This window comes from Micromys minutus, assembly GCF_963924665.1.
Source record: "Micromys minutus genome assembly, chromosome: 3".
NCBI classification, from domain to species: domain Eukaryota; kingdom Metazoa; phylum Chordata; class Mammalia; order Rodentia; family Muridae; genus Micromys; species Micromys minutus.
Window position 1 is genome coordinate 8,103,107 of NC_137972.1, and position 24,607 is coordinate 8,127,713.

The window sequence follows — 24,607 nt, forward strand, 5'->3', positions numbered from 1 at the left end:
GTCCTCAGTGGTTGTAACCACTGAGCCATCTCTCCAGCCCCAACAACTCTAATCTTAAGCAATAATTTCCAATCAACTTTTAAAGGAGAAATTGTCCTTGAGGGAGCACTGTATCAATATAACCACATTTGAAGTGTGACACAAAATTTGCTAGACTGTGGCAGGCTCTACATGGTAAGTGTGAGCCTGCCACAGTCCAAGGATTTGAGGCTAGCCTAGGCACCACTATGAAAGCTTGTCCTAATAATTTCCTAATAATAAGAAAAACCAGAAAGACTCTTTCATGGCCATCTAAAAGAATGATGGGGCTTATTTACCCACTAATCCCTGCACTTCTTTAGTGTTGATAATAAGAGCCTGGTATGTATCTTTCACATAATCTTTTCCATGTTTTAAAGACATAATGATCATTGGTTTTCAGTACTCAGAAAGTACTGAGTACTGAGTACTCAGGCCAGGAAGGAAGTACAAATTTAAGGCCAGCCTGGACTAAGCCAGAGTGTCTCAAAAAAAAACAAAAACACCCTCCAAACAAACAAACCCCCAAACCCAGAAATAGCCCAAATATATGTATGGTTGTGTATCCACACTCATACTGACAGCTAGATCAGACAAAGTTAACATATAAAAACCTTACCTAGCAGTGATGATCATGTTTATAATTCTAGATACTAAAAGGCTGGGACAGGTTCTCTAGTACCAGGCCAGTTCAAGTACTGAGTGATATGCCATCTCTAAAAAGATGCAGTCAGCCAAGGACTGTTAGGTGCTGTATTCAAAGACAGTGCAACAGAGTGATGATTCCTAGGCTCTTCACACAAAACAAATCAGAAAACAGAAGCAGACCAAAATCAGACCAGTTTTTAGCCAGGTGTGCTAGTCCACACCTTTAATACCAGTACTTGGAAGGTAAAAGCAGGTGGCTCTCTGTGAATTCAAAACCAGCCTGGTCTACACTGCATTCCAGGCCAGGCAACACTATAAGGCCTTGTCTCCAGCCTGCCTGCAGCCCTCTCTCGTCTTCTGCAATATTCAAGGGACTCTGAGCTGAGATCAGCAAAGAGAGGTTCTCCTGATGTTATCTGTTCATTACAAACAGGAAAAGCACTAATAATGTCTTTTAGGACATATCCAGTGCTTAACAGCTATGAAGTATTGTACTCAGGCAGTTGATGGACTCACCTCTGTAATAAAAAAGGCAAAGGTCAGAAAGCACAAACCAGCGTTTCTTCCACAGCTTCATGCCGGTGCTGTCCTGCATCGATTAACAGATTTAAGAGACATTTGGTATGCACTTATGATCTGCATCTAACACAGCCTAATTAAGACCATCAAGTTTCTGTTTTATACTTGCACAGCCAGTGACTACAGCAGACACTTTCAGAGGCCAGAGAGATAGACTTCTGAAGATGCAGACGCATAGCTCCTGACTTCATTATAATGCTTATACATATGAACAGGTAACATGGTTCTTCATCAATAAGTAAGATGGTTATATGCTGACTAAAAGAGTTTAAAAGAAAAGTTCTAGGGACTCATGTTAATTAAGGTGGTCCCAAGTAGACTGTTCTGGGAGAAGAGAGAACAGGGCAGACAACTGTCCCCTCAGTTACTGCTTTCTTTCTTCCTTCCTTTCTTTTTAATTAAACAACTTTATTTTAAAAAACAGAGACAAATGTACAGATTTTAAAAGCATTTAGGCATAAAACTATATGAATATATTTTTGTCAATACTTGACTTTTTTAAAGGTTTGATAGTTAGTATGTATTGAAAACTTACTAGTTACAATGAGCATGAAATAAATGCAAAACAAAACATAACATAAAAATAGTCAAGGTTTTCTTGGTACGTAAGGATTAAACATAATGATTTTTAAATACCAAGAATTGTCACAAGGCTACATTCTTAGCTCTTGAATTATTAATGATTTAAGGACTGAGAGAGTAGTGCTATACACTTATTTTTTTTTTCTAAGAAGGAATGAGGCTTCCACTTTTTGGTCTTTTTTTTTTTTTTTTTTTTTTTTTTGAGCTTCATATGGTCTGAGAGTTGTTTTCTTGGTCATTCAGAGCTTTCTGGGGCTAGTATCCAATTATCAGTGAGTGCATATTATCTCTGTTCTTTTGTGACTGGGTTACCTCACCAGTTACTGCTTTCTAAACAACCCTCGTTCCTAAAGAAAATCCTTAGTTTTAGTCATCAATGTCCCAGACAGGAGGACTTTTACCCTGTCTGAAAAGTCATCAGAGAACAGAGGAGACCTACCTGCTTATACAGCCAGCCACGCCTCACCACAGGGGCATTCGGGTTCCTTTTAATGGAATTGGACCTTTTCCCAAAATTGTGAACCTTTTTGGAGGCCCGAGATGTCTGCACAGGAAGGAGGAGACAGAGCATCAGCTATTGAAATCTTTGGTGTTAACACTGTCTCATCTTCACATTTCCACCCTTTCCAGATTTCTCTGTTACTTGCAGGAAAAATTACAATCCCAGTTTTGCTGCCTTATTTCAAGTATAAGAATTCTTCATGAAAATATGATTTCTAGGCTACATTAATTTTCCATCTAAAAGTTCAGTTGACTCAACAGAACACCCATTTCCTCCTACAAACATCCATGTTTACAAAATCACTGAATATCCACCCCAAAAATCTAAAAGAAATGAAGGTTATTACATTTTTATTAATTTATATTTGAAGGTATTCTTTATGTCAATTACTGCCAATATAATAAGTACCATGCAATAATAAAAAATGTAATTATTATTCTCTAATTCTAATTTTCAGTCTATACTGAGTATTAGAAATAGATATAAATTAGTACTTATAACTAATTAAGAATAAGCAGAATAATTTACCCTGCCCACAGGGCTCATAGGATGCACTGCATAGTCTGAAGCCATGTTGTAATTAGAAGCCTCATTTATCATACTTATGGGTCGCTCCTTCTTTTCTTCAGATGTCATGGTTGCAACAGTCCTGAAAAACATACCAATGCTACAGCCCGCTGTTCACGTGAACTGCTTCAGAGCGATGCCTCCCCAAGGTGTAAAGGTGGCCGTCTTTTAAATAGCTTGACCATAAAGTAATACTTAAATACTTCAAATAAATCCAACAGTTCTATTCCTAGCCTAATATAAGTGAGCATCACATTTAATTAGGGATTATTGTAGATATTGCAATTTTGACAAATTAACAAAAATCAGCTACAAAGGTTTGAACAATATGATGCCAGTCATAAGGCCCTGAGCTCAATCCTGTTCACCTGTATGCACATGTACACACACACACACACACACACACACACACACACACACACACATACACACACACACACACACAGAGTTACACTAGGAAATAAGAGGGCAGTGGTAACAAACAAAGCCCCAACTGAAGGGCGAGAAAACGGCTTGGTTCAGTTAAAAAAAACAAAGTGTGTGTGTTTCTTTAGCCTGACATCCTGAGCTCTAGAGCTGAGAGCCAGAATTTAAGCTCTTGTGAAACAGATTCTAAAATTACCCTCCTTAGGGAAAGAGTCAGATCACGTTTCTCTGCAGTGGTGAAGAGCTGACACTTGTACCTGCCCACACGTGTACAGATAAAGTTGTAACTGCACTGTATTAGACACGGGCTACACTAACCCTATGTAGCCCCGCTCTGAGAGTGCAGGCACGCCACGAGACTCTTTACTTACTGATCGTTCACAACAAAGATACAATTGTCCTGGGATGGCTGTCCTGTGACTGGATGCTTGCAGGTTACTTTCCTTTCATTGTGGCTGAAAGAATTAAAAAAAAAAATATGTGTAGATACTTCTACAATCATAAATGGTTTTCTAATATTCTAGTAGCAAAGCACCTACTTTAAAATTCTGACATCAGAGTCACTGAACAAATCCCCGTGTAAGTGCAGCTTATATACCATGAAGCCTAGCCCCTCATTTGGTCTGAAATTTCAGCTCTGTCTCCTCAGTTTTTCATAAACAAAGTCCAATCTTCCATGCCCTTTTCTACTATATCTAATATTCTGTAGGGGAGACAAACCACACCTACCAGCCTTCTTTAACTTGGGCCCAACTCCAGCACATTTCAGAGAGCGAGCGATAAGCCATAGATGGGAGACATGCTTGCTGAACAGCACAGGGACACTGGCACACTGACTTCCCATAAAGGAAGTAAGTGGCATATTAAGTTAAATTATCTTTTAGCAGTGTCATACATGGGTATACTACATTCTGATTACACACATCAGCCCAGCGTCTCTTACTCCTTTCTGTGTTAATATACAGAACTCTGTAACAGATATACACAGGCTTCCTACTAAGTGGGTCTTTGGCACAAGGGATCCTGATGGAAGATGGGCAGAGAGGACAATGTTTGCCAGCCCCTTTCCTCAGTTCTGCTAGAATGAGCCTCCTGCTTATCTGCAAACATGCTCAAATGTATTTACCATTCTTTCCCATAGTTCACCAGTTTGATCTGGTTTGGATTTTACTTCCAGAACAAAAATAATTTCAGTTTTGCTACAATGTGTGTCTGGCAATGTTTTCTACAGAGGCTCATACATTACAGAATAAACTGAGCACAGCACAAATCTATTTCTGCCTGCATATTTTTTTTAATCTATGGAAAAACACTACAAATGTAGAAAACTGCATCTAGCAGAGTCAGCCACCAGAAGTGACAAAACATATCACTTGGTATGTTGAAGCCCTGCCCCAGATGCCCTCTTCCTCAGACTGTACTTCCCTTTCAAGGCAAGAATCAGATCATAGCATCCTCTGCATTTACCAATGTCAACAACTGTACCACCAACCCCCTGACATTATATCTTTACTCCTGTGCCACTAAGTACAGTTCTAGTTGCTTCTAATTCATCTTCTATCGCACCCTGGTTGGTCACTACTTGATTTCTACCCTCCCTGCTCCATGTTACACCAGTAAGTGTGATGCTGTATGTGCATGTTGGACTTCTAGTGTCTTCTTGCTCTATTGTGCTCACTTTTTTATTCTGAGGTACTCTCTCTGAACCAGAAGCTTGCTGTTTAGGCTGGGCTGGAGGGTCAGCAAACTTCAAATCCGTCTTTCTCAGCCTCTTAGAGCTGGGGTTGGAGGCGAGCTCAGCCATACCCAGCACTCATATGTGTCCTTATGTATCCAAAACACATACTCTTAGTTCCCAGCCATTTCCTTAGCCTCAGTACATTTAAATTCTGGGCTGCTGCTGAAGTTCAGTGGTAGAGCATATGCTTAGCATGTCTGAGGCTCTGGGCTTGTTCCTTAGGCACCAGTCAAAACACAAAAGAAAAAAACTTGTCAAGAGATCTGTTGGTCTTCATGCATAAACACAAAGCATGAAAGTTACTTTTTTGTATGTTGTTTAAATGTAAATTTGTGTTTCTAAGAGAATTCTTATTAAAAGAGGATAAAATTCAGGTCTTGAAACAAAACATACCTATAGTGAGAGAATTAATGAGTTCCCTGTTGTCTTGAAATTCCTACAGCAAGGGAAGAAAGCTACATGTTTCTAAAGATGATGGCAGGTACTTCCTACACATCCACGTTTCCTTCTAGAATGCCTCTATTTGGAGAACAAGACCAGGGGCTCTTGGTGTGCGTGCATGTATCTACCAGAAAACATGTGAATGTTATAACTAGAAGCTGTTACTGGAATGTACTCGATGGAACCTACAATATGTTGAACATTTTACAATGTGCAGAAGAGTGGTCTACATTAAAGTACCTTCTAAAAGGCCCCAGTGCTGAGGAAGGGAACTGTCTTACACCACCGCTGAGAGAGCTCCACTGTGTAGGAAGCATCATTTTTTTCATACCCTGCATTTCTCTAGACACCAAAGAATGATACAAACATACCTATAAAAATACCACACACCTACACGATAAACAGAATGTACAAAAATAATCACTTCAAATATAAACTCTAATAAAACAATGGAATGAGATAAAGAAATCATTCTCTGCTTATGACAAGTTGAATTTCTAGTCTGTTTGTTTGCTTTCCTTAAAAAAAAACACTTATTGTGTATGTGTCTGTGCATGTGGAGGCCAGAAGGCAACTTGTGGGTACTGATTCTTTCCTTCCACCATGAGGTACTGAATTCAGGTTCTTAGGCCTGGTAGCAGGTGCCTTAACCCACTGAGCCATTTTTCAGGCCCCAAACTACTGGTTTCTAAAATAACACAAGCCAAAATAACTGAAGAAATAACTTCATGCTTCAGACCACTCATGAATGGAAAACATTGTTATAAATCCTGCTATCCAGTGAGGCCCACATTGTACTGATCTTTAGAGTGTAAAAATCAACCAAGAATAGCAGATACATAATGATTTATTGAATCAAGTATGGGGAATGGTTATTTTCCATATTAAAGAAAACTTTATGGCATGGGTGTCTGAGTGACAGGCAGAGTGCTTGCCTAGGCTGAATGAAATCTGAGATTCAACCCCATGACTCCATCTTTATTGTTTATCTTGCCCTTTTTACTTGGGTACCTATCAGCCCACTTGGCCACAGTGTCCTGGCATCATGCACAGAATGAAAGTTCAGAGTGCACTTTTCCTTGGCATTTACTTTTCAGGTTAGCCAACGTTCCACAGCTCTTCTTCTCCACAGTCCTGTCAGTCAAACAGATCAAAGTCCATGCCTATCTCAAAAGGCAAAAATAGCAGTAGTATCAGAAGCCACAGACCACACAGTCAGGACTCATGACCTTATCTATAGCCACAGGGAGGAAAACAAACAAACAAACAAACAAATAAACAAATAAACAAATAAATAAATAGATGAGACTATACTGTAGCATCTAGAAGGAGAAGGCTAAGAAACATCCTGCTTTTCTCAGCTATTGCAGCTTTCCATGTGGTGTAAAGGAAACTATTGGATTATAAGCACTGCATGTTTTATACAGAAGGAGGAGGAGGAGGCGTCACTAGTTTCTTCCTTTGGGAAGTTTTAGGATGGCCAGGAAGATGATTTAATTTGATCATTAAGATTCCTTGAGGTTTTCTGCATAGTTTCAAAAATGTTGTAATATTCTGGCCAATAACTACAACTCTGGCCATTCTTAGCATGGAAACATTTGCTTTTGCTGTATTAAAAAAAAAATCACGATTTATTCATCTGATTTCTGTAGCTGTAACAAACTTTCTGAGATTATGAATTAATAAAAAGTTTGTTCTTGCTCATAATTTTGGTGATTCAGTTAACAAATTGGTTCCAATCCTTAGCCTTTCCAGGCAGGATATCATGAGAACAGTGGTGTTGAGCAAGCTCTACTCCCTGGTCCCTTTGCGTGAGCACGTTCTCAACAATAATCACCTTTTGAGAAGCCCTACCTCTCAAAAGTTCCACTGCCTCTCACTTTAGGGACCAACATGTGGGCCTCTGAAAGACATTCAGCACACAAACTAAAGTGTGTGGTTAACTTCAGTGACTAATATAAAGTGAATTCATTTTTCCATTTAAGAAGCAAACAGTGAAACCACTAATATGTTGCCACAACAGCTAATGTAATCTTTTGGAGTGATAGACTACACTCAAGCAAACCAAGCTTATTAGGCAGAGTTTTATGTAACTGGCAACAAAGCTGGAAACACACCCACCACAAAAAAAAAAGGATGTGTTTTTAGAAAACTGTCCAAAAGATTTTGTTTCTGTTATTAAGTTCAGATGTGAGCCCACATGACCCATGAGTCTTTCAAGGCAAAGAGAAAAGGACCTGATTTAGAGTAAGCAAAATAGATTGCACAGTGAGGCTTGGCAGCTGAAGCCTGCTTGCTAACTCTTCTCAATCTCCCAGTAACAAAGCCAGCATGTGTCTTGGATCCACAAGTCACCACATACCTGTGCGCAGAAGGCAGAGGGCTTGTGGGAGCCACAGAAGCTGTAGTGTTTCCCAGGTAGGTAAGAAGCTCAGAGGTGTGCTTGCCATACACTCTGTGCATATGAGCACTCAGCTGAAGGAGTACCGGGGCTCTGTTAGTTCACAGCTCAGGCTGTGACACAAGACACCACAGAGCAGTTACATTTTCTGGCTTGATGTGATGTTGGAGGGAGTTTTGTCCATAGAAGTCATTCAGCAACCACTATCATTGACAATTAAATCTAATTAGCTTTAAAAACATGCCTGCTAGTTATTAAATTGATGGCCTCTGACTCAAAATAATGTCTCTATTATTATTAAATGGAAAATTCACTAATGCTTTATATAGTAAGCCGTTTTCATTTTAATAAACAGGAGGAAAATATTTTGAAATCTGGCTGCTATAATGACAGTTTCAACAACTTATTTACAAACTAAAAATACACTGGCATATGAAACTGGGCCTTCAATTAAACTCAGTATTTTAGGAACAAAAAAGAAGAATGTCAGAAGCACCCAGATTTTCTGAGAGAAACCGATTCTTAGGCCTTGGTTATGTGGGAAAACAAGCACAGGGTTAGCAACTCAAAGATGTAATTGTTTAAGAACATGAGAAGTACACATTTCCTGTCTCCACATTCAGTTCTAAATGCCACTTGCAACTCAGCCCTAAATGCTTCCAGACATCCTGATTAGCCTCGGGGACTCTCCCCAGGACTTAACCCCTTTTCACCCTTCTCTCCCCATCTAGAAAACAGAGCCTCTGGGATGTCTTAGGAGGAAAGAGGAGACCATGCCTGTGAGGACTTTATTTTGCTCCTCACATGGCAACATGCACAGATATCACTAGTGCTAGCTCTGACAGCGACAGGAGGAGCCATGGAACCCAGCTGTCTTGCTGCACTAGGGACCTGGGCCTGACAGTCTTCATAGAGCTTCACTAGGACAAGGAGAGGTCCTCCCCGGGCCAGGGTGCCTTCTGGCAGAAAGCTGCGCTTTCCAGTCTCCTTCCCTGACTCACTGTCAGTGACAGTTCGTCCTCACCGTCTGGTGCTATGGCACCCAGAGCAGGTGGCAGTTTGCTCAGAGTTCTTTTCTTAAGAGCTGCAGTGACAAGGAGCGCCGGGCTAGGGGTTCCTCTGCTCTCTGCCTCACCTACATCATTTCCACACAAAGCTACCATGAAGCTTCCACTTCCAATTTCATCTAAACTCAGTGCCTTGCTATCTTGCTATGCTCTGAAGCTCTGTAACCATTTTCCCTCTTAGTCAGCTGTTCCAATAAAAATTAACACCACAGCAGATTTAGAAATGTTATGTCACATCCCCTTCTCACAGGTACCATGGAGTACAAATGCCACCAACTCCAAGGCATGCATCACAGGAACTGAAAATCTGGCTCAGCCTAAGCACATCAGAAGGGCCCAAAGCTGGGTGGGAAAACATGAGCACACTGCAAGAAGCCAAGTGGAAGTCGGAAGTTCCTTTCGGACCACAACTACAACACTGCAGAGCCGGAGAGCACGCACACCAGAGACTGCATAAACTGCCCATTTGAAAAACCTTCTAAAAATAAAAATAGCACGTACATTACATATACCTATAGAAATAAACTCTTATACAAGATTCTAAATAATTCTCAAGCAACTCAAGAATAAATCAATTAGCACCAAGCTAGTTAAAGACAAAATGTTCCTGTCACATCCTCCCAGGTGCTACAACAGGGTTACATCTTAGACCACTTGGTAAATTAAAGGCAAAAAAAAAAAAAAAAAAAGACAAAAATAATTTTAACATATTCTTTTGCCTGCAGGTAACTTGGGTGAATCTGACTTAGGCTGTTTATTTTAATGAGAAGAACCATTGTATGGTTAAGACAGAAATGTGAATTTAAGATAGTCATAAAAATTCAAGGTAATTTTGGGCCAAGTGTAAAAGTACTAAGCCATGGTATTTTGGTAGTGGCTAGAGATCATGCTATGAAAACAGACAGCCTGTAAGATCTCAGCTACAAGTACACTGAGTGAGGCTGGGTATCCTCTAAGGCTCCCTACAGGGTAGGGAGGGAAACAATCAGGGTCTGTACTTCCTTCCATAGGACAGTCTGACCACAGAAAATACACGTAATGGAGTGCTACATTCAGGGGAGTTTATCTACTTCTTAAATATTAATTTGTAAATTATCAAATACATTTGTGTATCTGTTATATGTCACATATTTACCTGATCCCTAGGCATTTAGATACCGCTTTAATCTGTCTCCTAGCCATTCTTCATACTGTACAACTGTAAAATGCACACCAAAGACAACCAACAAAACATAAAACCTCTACCCTTCTATAAGGATAAAGTGATTGGAGGCATCAGGGCTTTACTAATGAGTGTAAGATTGTCCTTAACAATTAGGGACTGAAGTAGAATGCGCTAGAACTAGTTACTAAAAACAAATACAACTGGGTAATTACTTGCTTTAAAAGATTTCTGGCTACAGTTACCATCTTTAATATGAAATAAAATGACACAGACAACTTTAATTTAATGAACAAGGAACAGTAATGATGTGGCATATGCTTAAAATGTATTGTTGAGAAAGAGCGTATATGAAGCCACATAGCAAAATAAAAATCATTACAGTGGTTTAAAAAGATAATTTGAAAAATGGCAACGAAACTTGCACAAAAAAATGTTGTCACAAAAGTCCCAGGGTAGGTGGGAATTTATAAAACAAAATTCAAAACCTCAACTAGAAACATGCAAAAATATTCTATTTGTCATTTAAAAGCAATAATGTGGGATTAAAAATATATAACCTATAATTTCATGAATTCAGACAACTCTAACACTGCCCAAAGAATGCTAATTAGTACTATTCTGTAGTAACATAGATTAAATAGACATTTAACGTACCAATGGGAAGGAAGCAAACAGCAAGCTAGAAAAGGCAAGTTCAAGTGCTAGTTCTTATACATATCATTTTAGACATGTAAGGTACTTCTGACCTACATGTAAGCTACCACACTGAAGTGGCTCAACCGCTCTACTGTGCATGAAACAGCCTTTTAAAGAGTCAAACTGACTAAATAAATAATTCATTTCAAACAGAAAATGCTAACGTGCATGAGTGTTTTGTCCTAAGAATTTACCTGTACCAGGTGCATGCAGTGCCTGAGGAGGCCAGCAGAGGGAGGTGTTAGTCCTTTGAACTGGACTTAGTGATGGTTTAGAGGCACCAATGCAGATGCTGATAACCAGACTTGGGTCCTCTGGAAGAGCAGCTGGTGCTCTCAACCACTGAGCTAACTCTCCAACTCTTTAATTTACCTATTCACTCCATTGTATTTACTTATTGTTAGGAACTGAAAAGGCTGTATTGAATCAATTATTTCATGAGAATTAGGTCAAATAATACCCATGAAAAACCAGGATAAATCTCCTTTAAAAAGAATTCGTCATTCTTTGCACAGAAAATGTTTTTTTTTTTTTTTTTTAAATTTATTCAATGAACACTATCAACACAGTCTCACATACAAGTAAACAGCAACAAGAATAACCTACCTATAGACAAAACAGGGCAGCAGAGATTTACCCAAGCACTTACTGTTCAGTAACTGCTGCCATGTGGTACCCAGGACAAGACTGGGATAAGAGTCCACCCTGGAAGAGCCACCTCCTTTAGCAGATGAGCTGAGCGGCAACAACTAGCCGCACAGGCAGATGTGCAGGCCCAGGTCAGGGGTGAGGCAGGGCAGTGTCTGAGGGCACTGACCCTCAGGCGGGTCTCTAGCAGTGTGCAGGCTAGTAAGATGGGATCTCTAGTACAAAGGATGAGGCACTTCTCTCACTTAACTTGCTTAGTGACTTTAGTTATATATGCCAACATGTGATCAAGCAGCTAATATGCCCAATGTTCTGTTTTGCTCTGCTCATCACAAGGTAACAAAGAGTATAGTTTCAGCCTGAAAAGGGCGGAGACAGTCATCTGTTTACCACACTAAACTTCTATCACTTTAGAGCCAAGGAAACGTTCAGTCCTTTTTAAGTCATCTCCCTACAGCTATGCTTACCATCTTTGTCATAGATAACTGCCTGTTCATTCAAAAAGAAGTTAGAGTAGATTCTTCTCACTTGAACTTTGCTAGCAGCCAATGACCTCTGATGTCATAATGCCTCAAGCCCATCTTTGTCTCCGCTATGTGCCTCATCTGTGCCAAGACATAGAACCATAGTAACCAATACACACACACACACACTGCCTAGGTTTAAAATGCAGGCTTTTAAAAACATCTTAAAATATTTTAAGTGAATTCATGATAAAATTTTAAAGGAAATAGAAATATTCATGACTTTTCCATATACAGAAATTCCTTAAATTTCTAGCTTTGGGCAGAATCTTAGGTGGAAGCTGAAAATTCAGTAAGTTCAGGGGGGAAAAGTGACTCTTAAAGCTGTCAAGTTAAATAACATGAACTTGAAACCCTATTTCTGTGCTTCCATATGTAGTAAAATATACTATTCTGCTAAGGCAGCAAACTAGTCCTTAAATTTGGTATCTTATTACATAAAACACATTAATACAAAATACAATAAATCATTTGTATATGTTATATAAAACTGAAGCAAGACATTACTTATTAAGAATTATTGCCTTTTCCTCATATAAAACATCTATTCTTAACAAGTTGAAATCAAAACTGCTACTGAATCTTCATGAAAAGCATGGTGTCATTAATGTCATTAGGACAGGGTTTCAGGAGCTCCAGTGTGTGCACAATAAACAGAACACATCTGTAAGACAGGCAAGAACCTATAAGTAAAAGAGCTTTTGAAAAACAAAAGGAGGCTCATGCAACATCTTATACAAATGCTTTCAAACTAAACCCATTTATGTTATAATTCAAAGAAACATGAACTGGTACTGGCAGTAAGAATATATTCTTAAAGGCATACATGTTTCTAAATTTCTCTCAGAAAAACCACTGTCTCTAATATAAAATATTCTGCTAGTATTTTGTTCTGAAAGTTCAAGTTGGTAAGGATTCTTTCACAACACAGAAACAACCCCCGGATCAGAGAAACAAAGACAATTTTAATTTTCTGACTTAAACTACATTAAATTTAAGACATTGTGCAATAATATTGCCTATATTTTCTACAAGAACATCTAGGAACTATCCATCTAATTCTGAGGGAGGAACCAACTTTTCACTTGAGTAAATTAAAAACTTAAGATAAACAGATTTAAAAAATAACAATTCTTAGCTTTAAAGTAATTCATGTCTACATTGTATTTATGTAGCTGGAAGTTAAGGACAAGCCAAGAGGAAGGTATTTCTGACACATATCTTAAAATGTTCCAGTCATCTGAAACTCAAACATCTACACTGACTATGATAGTTCAGAACTATTTCTGACGTGCACTGGGGCAGCAGAGCGCTTGCTGCATGGCCTGTCACTGAGCACAAGGCAGCAGCAGAGGCAGGAAGGAGACTCACTCACTCACCTTCTCAGTCCCACCACATCCTTCAAGACTCAGCTACAGGCACAGAGGACCTGGGGTGGAAAGACACAACTTCCTTTGTCTCTGAGCAGCTCCGGGTGACGGATGAGTCCTGTTGAGGACCAAACACTAAGGAAATGCACTGTGGCTTTCAGGCTGGCCTGCCACTCTGAAGTCTGACACTACACTGACGTCACTCTAGCCTGTCATTGCAGCCGCAAATTAAAGCAGTTTCTGCAGGAAGAATGTGTTATGATTAAGCTTGCTTTCTAGCCAAAACAAAAAACAAAAACCCTGACTTCAATTTCCTCAAATTTGGCATAGAAGATAGGGTAAAATAAAATATCAAGGTATATGGTTACAAATAGCTTTGAAGAAAATGCTTAGTGAGAAATTAGGTGCTCCAAATAACTGGGCATTTTCTGTCTGAAGGCATAGCAACTAAAAAGACACACCATCTGAAATGTCCCCACCCACTCTGCTGTTTCCAAAGACACTACCTATTGTTTCAAAGTTCAACAAATCCCTGGGTTTCTACCACCCAGAAACAATGGTAGATGCTCAGGATGACTATGTGTCAAGTACCTTATGAACTCATGTGGGCCTCCCCAGTGGATGCTTCTGTTGCTAAAGCCTGTGAGGCAGCACTGCCCAGGCATCACTACTATTAAGCTAATGATCAAAAGATGAAGTGACTCTGTCTGACACAGCACTAGCACCCTAACTTTCATTCCTTGATGACATTGAGTTAGCTAACCTTAATAGATGCTTACTTTCAATTTCTTCCTATAAACAAGCAAAACAAAACAAACCAACCAAAAAAAAAAAAAAAAAATGAAACCAAATCAAACCACAGCATTGGCTATCTTAAGTGGTTTTTTTCTTCTGTATTTAGCTACATAGGATAGATAATACCTAGATACAGAATGAATCTCCAAAAGTATGTATAGTTTTAGTTTTTTTTTTTTTTTAAATAAAGAAACCATAATCTTTTTTTTTTTTTTTTTTTTTTGCTACTCTAATTCTTTTTTTCCAGGAAGTATTTTGGGGCCATCCCTATGTAAGTGCTGGGGCCTCACAGCTGCAAACGCATCTCCTGCAGGAGGACCTAATTGAGGACTTCCTGAGAGACCAAGGATTGCTGGGCACAGATAATGCTAGTCAATTGGAACTGCTGTTTAAGAGATGCTTTCTTGACCAGTGGGGTGTGGTTGGAGGGTGTTAAAGGAGCTGCAGCTTTGGCGTCTCTCACCTGCTCCTGGGGTCGGTGTCATTGGCTCTGCACCACCTCATCTTTAATCCCCAAGGAAAGGTAAGGTCAGGTGGCAATAGTCCAGGGCACAGGCAACACTGATCACAGCTCACTCTCTCCACCCAATTCCCCCCTCTTCCCCTTCTTTTCTGAGAAGGTTCCCCATGGGTACCAACCACCTTGGCACTGCAAGTCACTGCAGGATTAGGGACATCCATCCTTTCCCACTGAGGCCAGACAAGTTAGGGGCACAGGATCCATGGGCAGGGAACAGATTTAGGGTAAGCCCCAGTTCCAGGTGTGGAATACTTGAAAAAAGACCAATCTGCACATCTGCTACATATGTGCAGGAAAGGGGAGGGGAGAGGAGGGGCGCTAGCTCTAGCCCATGTATGCTCTTTGGTTAATGATTCAGTCTCTGGGAGCCCCCAAGAGTCCAGGTTAGTTAACTCTGTTGGTCTTCTTGTGGAGTTCCCATCTCCTCTAGGTTCCTCAGGAACTAGAAAATATCAACCTGAGCGAGGGTAACCCAAACTGAAAAGGACATGCATGGGTACTCACTTAGAAGTGGGTATGAGCCAGAAAGTACAGGACCCACACTACAATTCACAGACCCAAAGAAGTCAAATAACCAAGAGTGCCCAAGGGAGAAAGCTTGAATGTCACTGAGAAAGGAAAATAAAGTTGTCATCAGAGGTAGATGGAGGGAAGGAACTGGGTGGGAGGAGTCAGGTGTAGGAAAGGCTAGGAGAGTGAATAGAATTGAGGGGGTGGGGCATCTCTAGGGCATGCCAAAGACCTAGGGAAGGCTCCAGAAAGAATGGCTGTAGCTCAAACACCCAGCAGTGGGGGACATGGAGCCTGCAGACACGCCCCCCCCCCAGCAGGCAGGACTCCCAGTGGAGGGATAAGGACACCAACCCATTCACAAAATCTTTGACCCAAAATGTGCCCTGCCTACAAGAAGTGAAGGGACAAAGCTGGAGCAGAGGCTGAAGGAATGGCCAACCAATAACTGGCCCAACTTGAGACCCATCCCATGGGTAAGAAACAAACCCTGACACTATTAATGATACTGTTATGCTTGCAGACAGGAGCCTAGCATAAGAGTACTTTGAGAGGCTCCACCCAGCAGCTGACCTAAACAGATGCAGAGATCCACAGCCAAACATCAGATGGAGCTGGAGGAGTCTCGTGGAAGAGTTGGAGGAATGACTGAGCTTTAGGTTTATACTGTCTTCCACCCGACTTTTTCTTCCCCGGTTTCCTGGCCCAGGCCGAACACTGACATTCCTTTTCCTTCCTTGCAAACATAACAGAGGCTATGTGCTGTGCTGCCGCACTGCCTGTCTGTGAATGTGCAGACCTGCAGGAAGGAGTCCAGCCTAATTAGTGGTCACAGCACACCAGCCCTGGAGTTGGATGCTGCATTTCTCAAGTTCAGTGACTTCTCAACAGCTCTCTGACCACAGACAGGTCACCTAGCCTCAGCCTTCTCTTATGGAAAACAAGTTAATAATCCTACAGGCTTATTCTGAGATCCACAAAAGTCACATAATCAAAAGCTGACTCATTTAATGGCTGATTGTATTTCTTCTATAGTTCATGCCTCTTTCACAAAACAGTAATTTATACAAAAATAGGCAAACCACTTTACTAAACATGCTGCAAATAACTTGTTAGAACGCTAATGGTATAATACTTTTCAAATATGTTAATTGGAGCTGTCTTACACCAAATCTAACACACAACCTAATGGGTGTTAAAACATTCCTTCTCTATGAAACTGTCTTAACAAAAATTAAAATCAGAGGACAAAATTGCTTCATTCTGTAGTCTGAACTATAAGAAAGCAGGCCAACAGTTTGCTGAAACCAGAAGGTTGTACATATGGCTCAGAATCCTCCCTTCCTTTTAAGGTTCAGATTTTGACAATTTCAATTATATTCAACCTAAGCGTTTTACACTAATAAAGAAAACAATCCCCCTCTCAGGAACATCAAAAAGAAGTCAATAAAACTTCCCTCACAATTCCAAAGGCAAAGGAGAATCCCTTTTAAATACTTAGAATGGGATTGCTAAGATATAGAAGGCTTTTTTTTTGTTTGTCCTTGTTTTTCTGAGACAGGAGAGCCCTGGATGCCCTCCCTCTATAGATCAGGCTGTTCTTGAACTCAGAGATCCAACTGCCACACCCTCCCAAGTATGGGATTAAAGGTGTGCACTACTGCTGCCCAGCTATTAGGGTTGTGTTCTCTCAAAGCAACTAGACGTCCTGTTATCTAGTGAAGATTTTCTCATCAGGACAGCTCTGTTACAAAGAGCCTCTTTAAAAACTCACTAAGTCTATTGGGATGACACGTTTCTGCCCCAACATCTAGGAGCACCAAGACCAGAGGGCTTCGAGGAAAGGCTAGCTGAAGCTATACAGTGAGTTGAGGCTCTTGGTGATTGCTGATCTTAGCACAATGACTCCACTGAAAGATGTCTAGGAATGGAGGAGCACAGCCTTGGGTATGTTTGGAGGGTATTTCTAAAGAGATCTGGCATGTGGGAAGGAGGATGGAACACAGATTCACCATCAACATAGGTGGAAATTCTATAGATACAGTTAAGAAGAGGAAGTCAGGGTGCATGTGCAAGCTCTCCCTGAGTACAAGGTCACTGCTGCCATCATCTGTGGACATCAGGCCCCAGCAGTGCCAGCCTTTCAATGTAGATTCAGCACCAGCGACTCTCCAGTTTGCAGGGGGGGCCAGCACACAGCTATTCCGACTTCTATTCTATAAGCCACACTAATAGATCTCCCTGTGCCATACACTCTCTCCCCCTCAACATGCTCTTTCTTTTACTTCTGAACTTCTAGAAAACCTAGATTAATATACATTTTGATAACAGGAATGGAGGCTTTTCAATTCCTGAAATATCTAAGGCACTTTTAACATTCTTATATAAATTGTTTGGGTTTTCTTTAATGACTTTAAAAATTCTACTTTATGGACAAACTGTATGTTTCTCCATGTACTTTCATAAACTAGAGACAGATTCTTTCCTAGAATAGAACATGAACAGTTTCCAGTCCAATTCTAACAGAGTCATTGTTCTCCCTTTTAAGCCCCACAGGTCTTTACTGTGCATCTCTATAGGGTTCTAGTTTTCCAAACTCCTACCAGGATGGCTGACTTAGGGGTGTTCTACTATGCCTTCCAACTAACTCTTTTACATTCCTTTCATACAGCAGTTCTCCAAACCTAATAATCATGCTGTCGGGTTTTTCTTACAGTGACTTTACTCCCTTGGTACCAATTTTCTCTCCCTGTTATTTCTGCATGGCTCAGGCATAATATCTGCCAGAGCCAACTTAAGGGAGGAGAGGTTCACTTTCGGTTATTTGCAGCCCATCATGTCAGGGACAGCATGCCCAGGCAGCTCACTTCGTCAGGACTGTGTGTTAGGGGCTGACCACAGCACAGCAGACCAGGAAGCAGAGGGAACAACACAGGGCCCAGGGGTCAAGGATAGCCATCATGGGTCCACCTTCTAAAGCTTCCAGGGCTTTCCCAAATAGTACCAACACTTAGTGACCTGGGCTCAAAGATATGAACATTAAAACTGTGACATCCTATCCTGTTTTGAGGAAACAATCAAACAACAACAAAAACATCAACCACCCAAATAAACAAAACAATGTACTAAAAAGCAACTTTTCCATTATCTGGTTTACATGTGATCCCACACGAAAGCAGGGCTTTTAAAATAAATGAAAACCTAGCAGTGTTTGCAGTAGCCAAGAGTCTGTGAATTACTGGGGATATTAAGAAGTGACAAGTCAGCCAAGCATTTGGTTTATGAAGTTACTGGAGCCTGTGAAGTCTCTCGGGCCCTCCACAAGCTTATTCACTGTTTACAGTGTGGTGGGCCATGGGGACGCAGGGGAGAGTAAGATAAAGTCCCCCTTTCAAGGCCACCACAGGCCCAACTGACATTTTAATAGGAGAAAGCAATCTGTAAACAAACCATTAAAACATAACCTGATTTGAGAGCCCAGGAGGAAATGGCTAGCGGCCTGGGGATACGTGGAAACTGCTTAACAAAGTGAAGGCTGACTGACTATTTCAAGATGAAATCCATTAGGGGTAGCTGTGCTGAGAGCACACAGGTAAGTGAAAAATCTAAACTTCACACTCACAAAAGCTTCCCAATAGCAGACAAACTATTTACTTAAAAATATGACTAACAGTAAGGCAATTCCCATGTGCCCTGTACAATTCTGTCCAGCTGATCTCAAATGTCTGCACTGATCACCTGGTCAGGAGAAAGCCAAGAAAAGCTGTGGAGACACATCCTACCACGCTGCTGGAGCCAATCAACTTTAAATGTGTGGGGAATCCTAAATCTCAACTAATCCCAATTTTCTTTTCATGTATCTCTTAAGTCTATGGCAGGAGTCATGCCTCATTTAGAAAGAAGAGAAAGCCAGTGAGCTGGCTCAGCTGGTAAAGGTCATTGTCATGTGGGCCTCATGACATGAATATAACCTCTGAAGCCCATGGGAGAAGGAAAAACCAACTCTCCGAAGTGAGTTTACATACAAATAAAAACAAAACATTTCTAAAAACCTAAGAGAAGAGTTAGTCTTGGCTCAGTGGTTAAGATCACATGCTGCCCTAGCAGAGGACCAGGGTTTGATTCTTACCACCTACATGGCATAACCATCTGTAACCACAGATCCCGAGGACTGAACTGTTTTTGGTCACTGTGGATACCAGGCACATACAAGATAAAAAGATAATACATACATCCAGCCAAAACACAATACGTAACAAATAAATAAATAGATGGATAGATAGATACGATACAATACAAGATCAAAAACTAGAGTTCAGTGAGGTTCTCATAAGAATTTACACCAGCACACACGTTTCACTCAGTACACCTAAGGCACTCCCGTGAGAGGTTCTAAGGTCTGCCTGCAATATATACTGTCATTTTTTAGTCCTTACATATTAAATTCACTTCTCAGTGGTATGTAATCTTGAAAATGCCACCCCTGCCCTTGACTTACTCGACCTCTTTGGATCCTCAATATTCACTCTGCAAAAGAGATTTATTTCCAAACACCTCACTCTAAAACCCAATTCCACCATAATCTGGGGCCAATTTATTCATAATTAGTATTCAAAATAGAGGTTCTCATAATGGGAAAGAAGCACACCTTCTAGTATTTCTTCCGAGTACCTAACACTACGGTGAGAAGTGTCTCATTGGTTGGTTAAGGATTTCATCTCCTTGGTCGTTTAATAAAAATCTTTCTGATGACAAAATACTAGATTGGGCTTGAGTTTGTGGTCCATTCCTGTGAGCTCAGCTCCCAGGAGGTAAAAACTGTGTTTAAAAAAAAAAAAAAAAAAAAAAAAAATCAAGAATGGGGATGGGGGTGAGATTTCATTTATTATCCAGGAAATATTTAAAGATGTTTTGTGTTTCAAGTGGCTGTTCTTTTAGAGATAAAAATCTCACAAAACTGAAAAGGTCTGGAATAAGTAATTGGAAGAGATGAATGATTTAAGAATCCAATTAGTCCATAAACACCTGCTTAGGAAGAAACCAATTATGATGAGAAAGCCTTCCATACCACTAGAATCTTCCTCCATAGGGAGTGGAAGCTACTAAAACATACTTGCTTACTAAGAGGATTCAGAAGCTCTGAATTTGGGCATATCTAGTTTTCAGGTCATTAATGAGCAAGCTGACCTTTTTTCTAAGGCTGGTCAGTAAGACTGACTTAATACTCTAAAAAATCTCTATTTCTTCTTCCAGTCCTTTCTAAATTCTGCTTTTTGCATGAAGTAAGTTACAACTAATTCAATTAGTTTATGGGCTGTGTGCTTCACCAACTTCCATTTCAAGTCCTGTTCAACTACTATCTTCTTAGATTTCACCCAAGCTGCTAGCTGAGGTTGTGCTACATGTTATAATCAGTCTGTGTGAGCAATTACATATTTCTATTTCAAAACACCTGCCCGTATGGGGTGAAATAAACTTTTTTGCATAATAAATAGAAAGTATGCACACATGAACACTCATGGAGGAATCCTAATTCATTCATCCAAACACATATAAATCAAAGTGTGAGATAAAATATTGCAGGTAGCAAACAAAACAAAAAATAGTTGGCCCCAGTGGTTGAATCTTTAATCCCTGCACTCGAGAGGCAGAGGCAGTGGAGATCTGTGAGCTGGAGGCCAGTGAGTTCTAGGCATAGAGAGTTCTGCACTGTAAGTTCTAGGCAGTGAGTTCTTCACAGTGAGTTCTGCATGGTGAGTTCAAATAAAAGCAACTTGGCAGCTATCTTCCAAATCAAGGTGTCTAAAGTCCGTGGCAGGGTAAGCAGAGGCTTTCTTCCATCATCCACACTAGACCTAAGTGCACACACATCCAGCCCAACTCTGAGAGATATCTGAATCTGACATTATACAACAAGACAGTTGCTAAAATAAAGTGTGCTTATGTTACACACACACACACACACACACACACACACACACACACACACACACACATTCTCACTCTTGTGGGTCTGATTCAAAGATATTTCTGATATTGATTTTTCTATCTCCTCTTATTTGTATATTATTATGGAGTGCCTTTTTGTTATGCAGCATTTCAAATTTCCTTATAAGAGTTGGATATGAAAACAACAGAAATTTCTGAAACTCAAACCATTTCTTTATGTTTACTATTTCAATCAAAAATTGAGTGTACATAGCAATAGAGACTGTATGTGCAAACTGTTCACATGCGCAATAACACTCTACAATCTCTAAAGCTGCAAAAGAACAAATGACTACATTAGACTTTGCTTATAGTGTAATATGGGATTCCATCAGATGTTTACAAAATAGAAAGGTGTTTGGTAAGTAGACACTGTGGGACATGAATACACCGACCTAATCTCTCTATTAACTCTGAATAGAAACAAATGTACCTTCTGCTTAGCCTGGCAACCAGGAGGCTGAGGCAAGAGGATTAGAAGTTTAAATCATCTTGCACAGATAGAGAGCCCTTTGGTTTTGAGTGTGCCCACCAGCTATAGGCTTGGTTGCAAACTGATGGGCCTGAGTCCTCTGGAATAGCAGTCACTGCTCTGAATTGCCGAGCCTCTCTCCAGTGTCTTGTTTTGTTTTTGAGACACAGTCCCTTGAATCCCAGACTGCCTTTCCTTGAACTTGCCATGTGGGGTAATCTTGAAATCCTGATATACATGGTTCATCCTTCCCTGTATTACCACACCTTGTTCAAATCACAGGACCTACATGGTGGCTCACAACCATTTGTAATTCCAGTTCCAGGGGTTCTGACATTTTCTGACCTCCATGGGCCATGCATAGATATACATGCAGCAGGCAAAATATCTATACATTTAATATAAAAATAAATCTTAAAATATTAAAAATAAAAACAGCACATTTCTCCCATACAAGAAAAGTCCAAAATAAATACTATTTTGCCAGGCTAAAAGTAAGATTTGTTATAAAAATGTTTAATTCCATATCAATTTTGAAAATATAATTATACATTAAATATTTTATATTTTCCTAAAATATATTCTTTTAATAATATTTAGTGATGTCTTAAAAAATATAACACATGTAGAAAAAAACAGAAGAAAGCAGAAAATTGATTCCATTGTCGAGGACACTTACTGATCCACAAAAGCAAGCAAATGGAGATGACAAGACTGGGTAACTGGGGCTCTCCAGTGCACTTCAGTTAACTGGATCTATAGCACTGGTGCTTCTGCAGGTAAAGTGTTCAGAGCTGGGAGCTAACTCAGGGGTAGAGCACTTGCTTAGCATGTGAAACGTTTAAGGTTCAGTCTCTGTTTAGAGACAGTAGACAAGTTACTGAAATACCCTCCTGACTAGGGCCAAATCAATCAGACAATCTGGAAGCACATTTTCAGAGAAAATAAAAATAGTACACTTTATGAAGCTATTTCTACTGTAGAACAATTTTGGGTATGATTACTGAGAACATGAACTTTTACGCAGTGTAGAATGTTATTTCTGGCTCCCACTGGGTCCTGTAGAAGTGAAGACCACTTCCTAGATGAGAATAAGACAATCTCTGTGGGTGCTTAGCACTTCCCAATGCTGTTCTTACCACTTGTGCTGTGGATAGAGTCAGCCCGTTCTAGAAGACCTGAGCTTGGCTCCTTTCACCTATACCAGGGTGCTCTCAACTGCCTGGACCTCCAGTTCCAAAGAATCCCACACTCTCCTCTGGCCTCGGACAATCTCCACACATGTGGCATTCTTTACAGATATCCACAAACATGAATAAAAACTTAAAAAAATATTAAACAAAAGCACTGCCCCCTTGTACTTTTTTAATTGAACAGGTTGTAAGAGCTGGGTTCAGGCAAATATAATTTGGTTTGATCATGTGACACTGGAATACACATTTCAAGCAGCATAGCATTAACAACCTAAACCCTGTCCCTCTCTGGATTACATGCCAGGCCACAGAAACACCAGTTGCTGGGTTTGTTTTTAAAATTTATTTCTTATATATACAACATTCTGCCTGCATGTATGCCTGCAGGCCAGAAAAAGGTACATATATTTATATCTATATCTATATATATCATTATAGATGAGCCACCATGTGATTGCTGGGAACTGAACTCAGGACCTCTGAAAGAGTAGCCAGTGCTCTTAACGTCTAAACCATCTCTCTAGCTTGCCAAGTTGTTTTTTAAGTCTCAAGTTTTGAAAAAAATGTCTCTACAGACTGCCTTCCATTTTGGTTTACTAAAGTAACTGGTACCAACTGGTGATCCCTTGACAGTGTAGGGTGATGGGCCTTCAGAGAGCATTCATCCATCAGAATGGCTACCACCTAGTCAAACTGGAGCAAGCCATGGCTTTCTTTGTTAAAAAACAAACAAACAAACAAACAAACAAAAAACCCCATTCACTTACTCTGTGTGTGTGTGTATCCATCAAGCTCTTGCACACACTCAAGCCAAGTGCAGCTGAGGTAAGGGAAAGGGGAGTCAGGGATAACTTGTAAAAATGAGTTTTTCCTTCTACCACATGGCTCTAAAGCCAGAGCTCAGGCTGATCTTGCTGGTCCTGCAGCAAGCTCTTGAGGAGTAGAAGAAACATTTGCTTTGGAAGTTTGTTACAGTAACAAATACTGTGTTCTTCTATCTTTCTCCAGCCAAACTCTTCTAGAGCTCACATCAATCACCCTACTGGAGCTGCATTCTTAAAGGTCAATCAATGGTCTCAGACCATCTCAGCCTCTGATCTCCTTCTTTTGATATCTTTACAGCTTTTGACAACTGGAAATCTTTACATTCTTGGACTCCGAAAAATGCTCTTTAGCTCTGACCAAGGAGGGTCTTTGGACTGAGACTTTTTAAACTTCTTCATGCATTGTATTTTTTTAAAAAATGACTTATTTATGTACTTTATTTATATGGGCATTTTGTCTGCACCTACATCTGCATACCAGAAGAGGGCATCAGATCCTAAGGGATTACAGTTAGTAGTTATGAGCTGCCATGTGAGTGCAGTTAGGAATTGAATGCAGGACTCCAGGAAGAGCAGACAGTGCTCTTAACTGCTGAGCCATCTCCAGCCCCATGTATATAGGTTTAACCAGACCCCATAAACACAGATGCTCTGATTTCAATTCCCACAATAGGTTGGATGACAGCACAAGTAAACTTCCTAAGTAAACTTTATTAGCACAGTGTGCTGGTGCTGGGCCTTACACCAGGCTCTCCACACAACATACACAAACCTTGTGTCTACCCAGTAACCCTCTGAGCCCACACATACTCCACAAGGCCAGTTTATCTACTGTGTCTGTCAAACTTGCTCTATTGAGTGTTTTATTCTCTCATTTGTCATCGTCTCCTGGTATACATGTGGGGAGTTGGAGCACAGAACACCAGGGCCTAG

The 24,607-nt window shown here is 40.3% G+C and overlaps 1 protein-coding gene across 11 annotated transcripts in view; it reads right to left on the reverse strand.

The window, feature by feature from the left end:
- The window catches only part of PLEKHA5 (pleckstrin homology domain containing A5), a 169,094-nt gene that overhangs the window by 65,546 nt on the left and 78,941 nt on the right, over positions 1-24,607 (reverse strand). For 10 of the 11 annotated variants that reach the window (XM_080913972.1, XM_080913970.1, XM_080913971.1 and 7 more), the window contains exons 4-7: positions 3,694-3,777; positions 2,858-2,978; positions 2,267-2,371; positions 1,183-1,255 (exon numbers count right to left, since the gene is read on the reverse strand). In XM_080913972.1, coding sequence (XP_080770098.1) covers positions 1,183-1,255; positions 2,267-2,371; positions 2,858-2,978; positions 3,694-3,777 — 383 coding nt within the window. Of the gene's footprint in view, positions 1-1,182; positions 1,256-2,266; positions 2,372-2,857; positions 2,979-3,693; positions 3,778-13,381; positions 13,505-24,607 lie in introns of those variants that run through there. The other variant, XM_080913975.1, reaches the window with a different exon arrangement.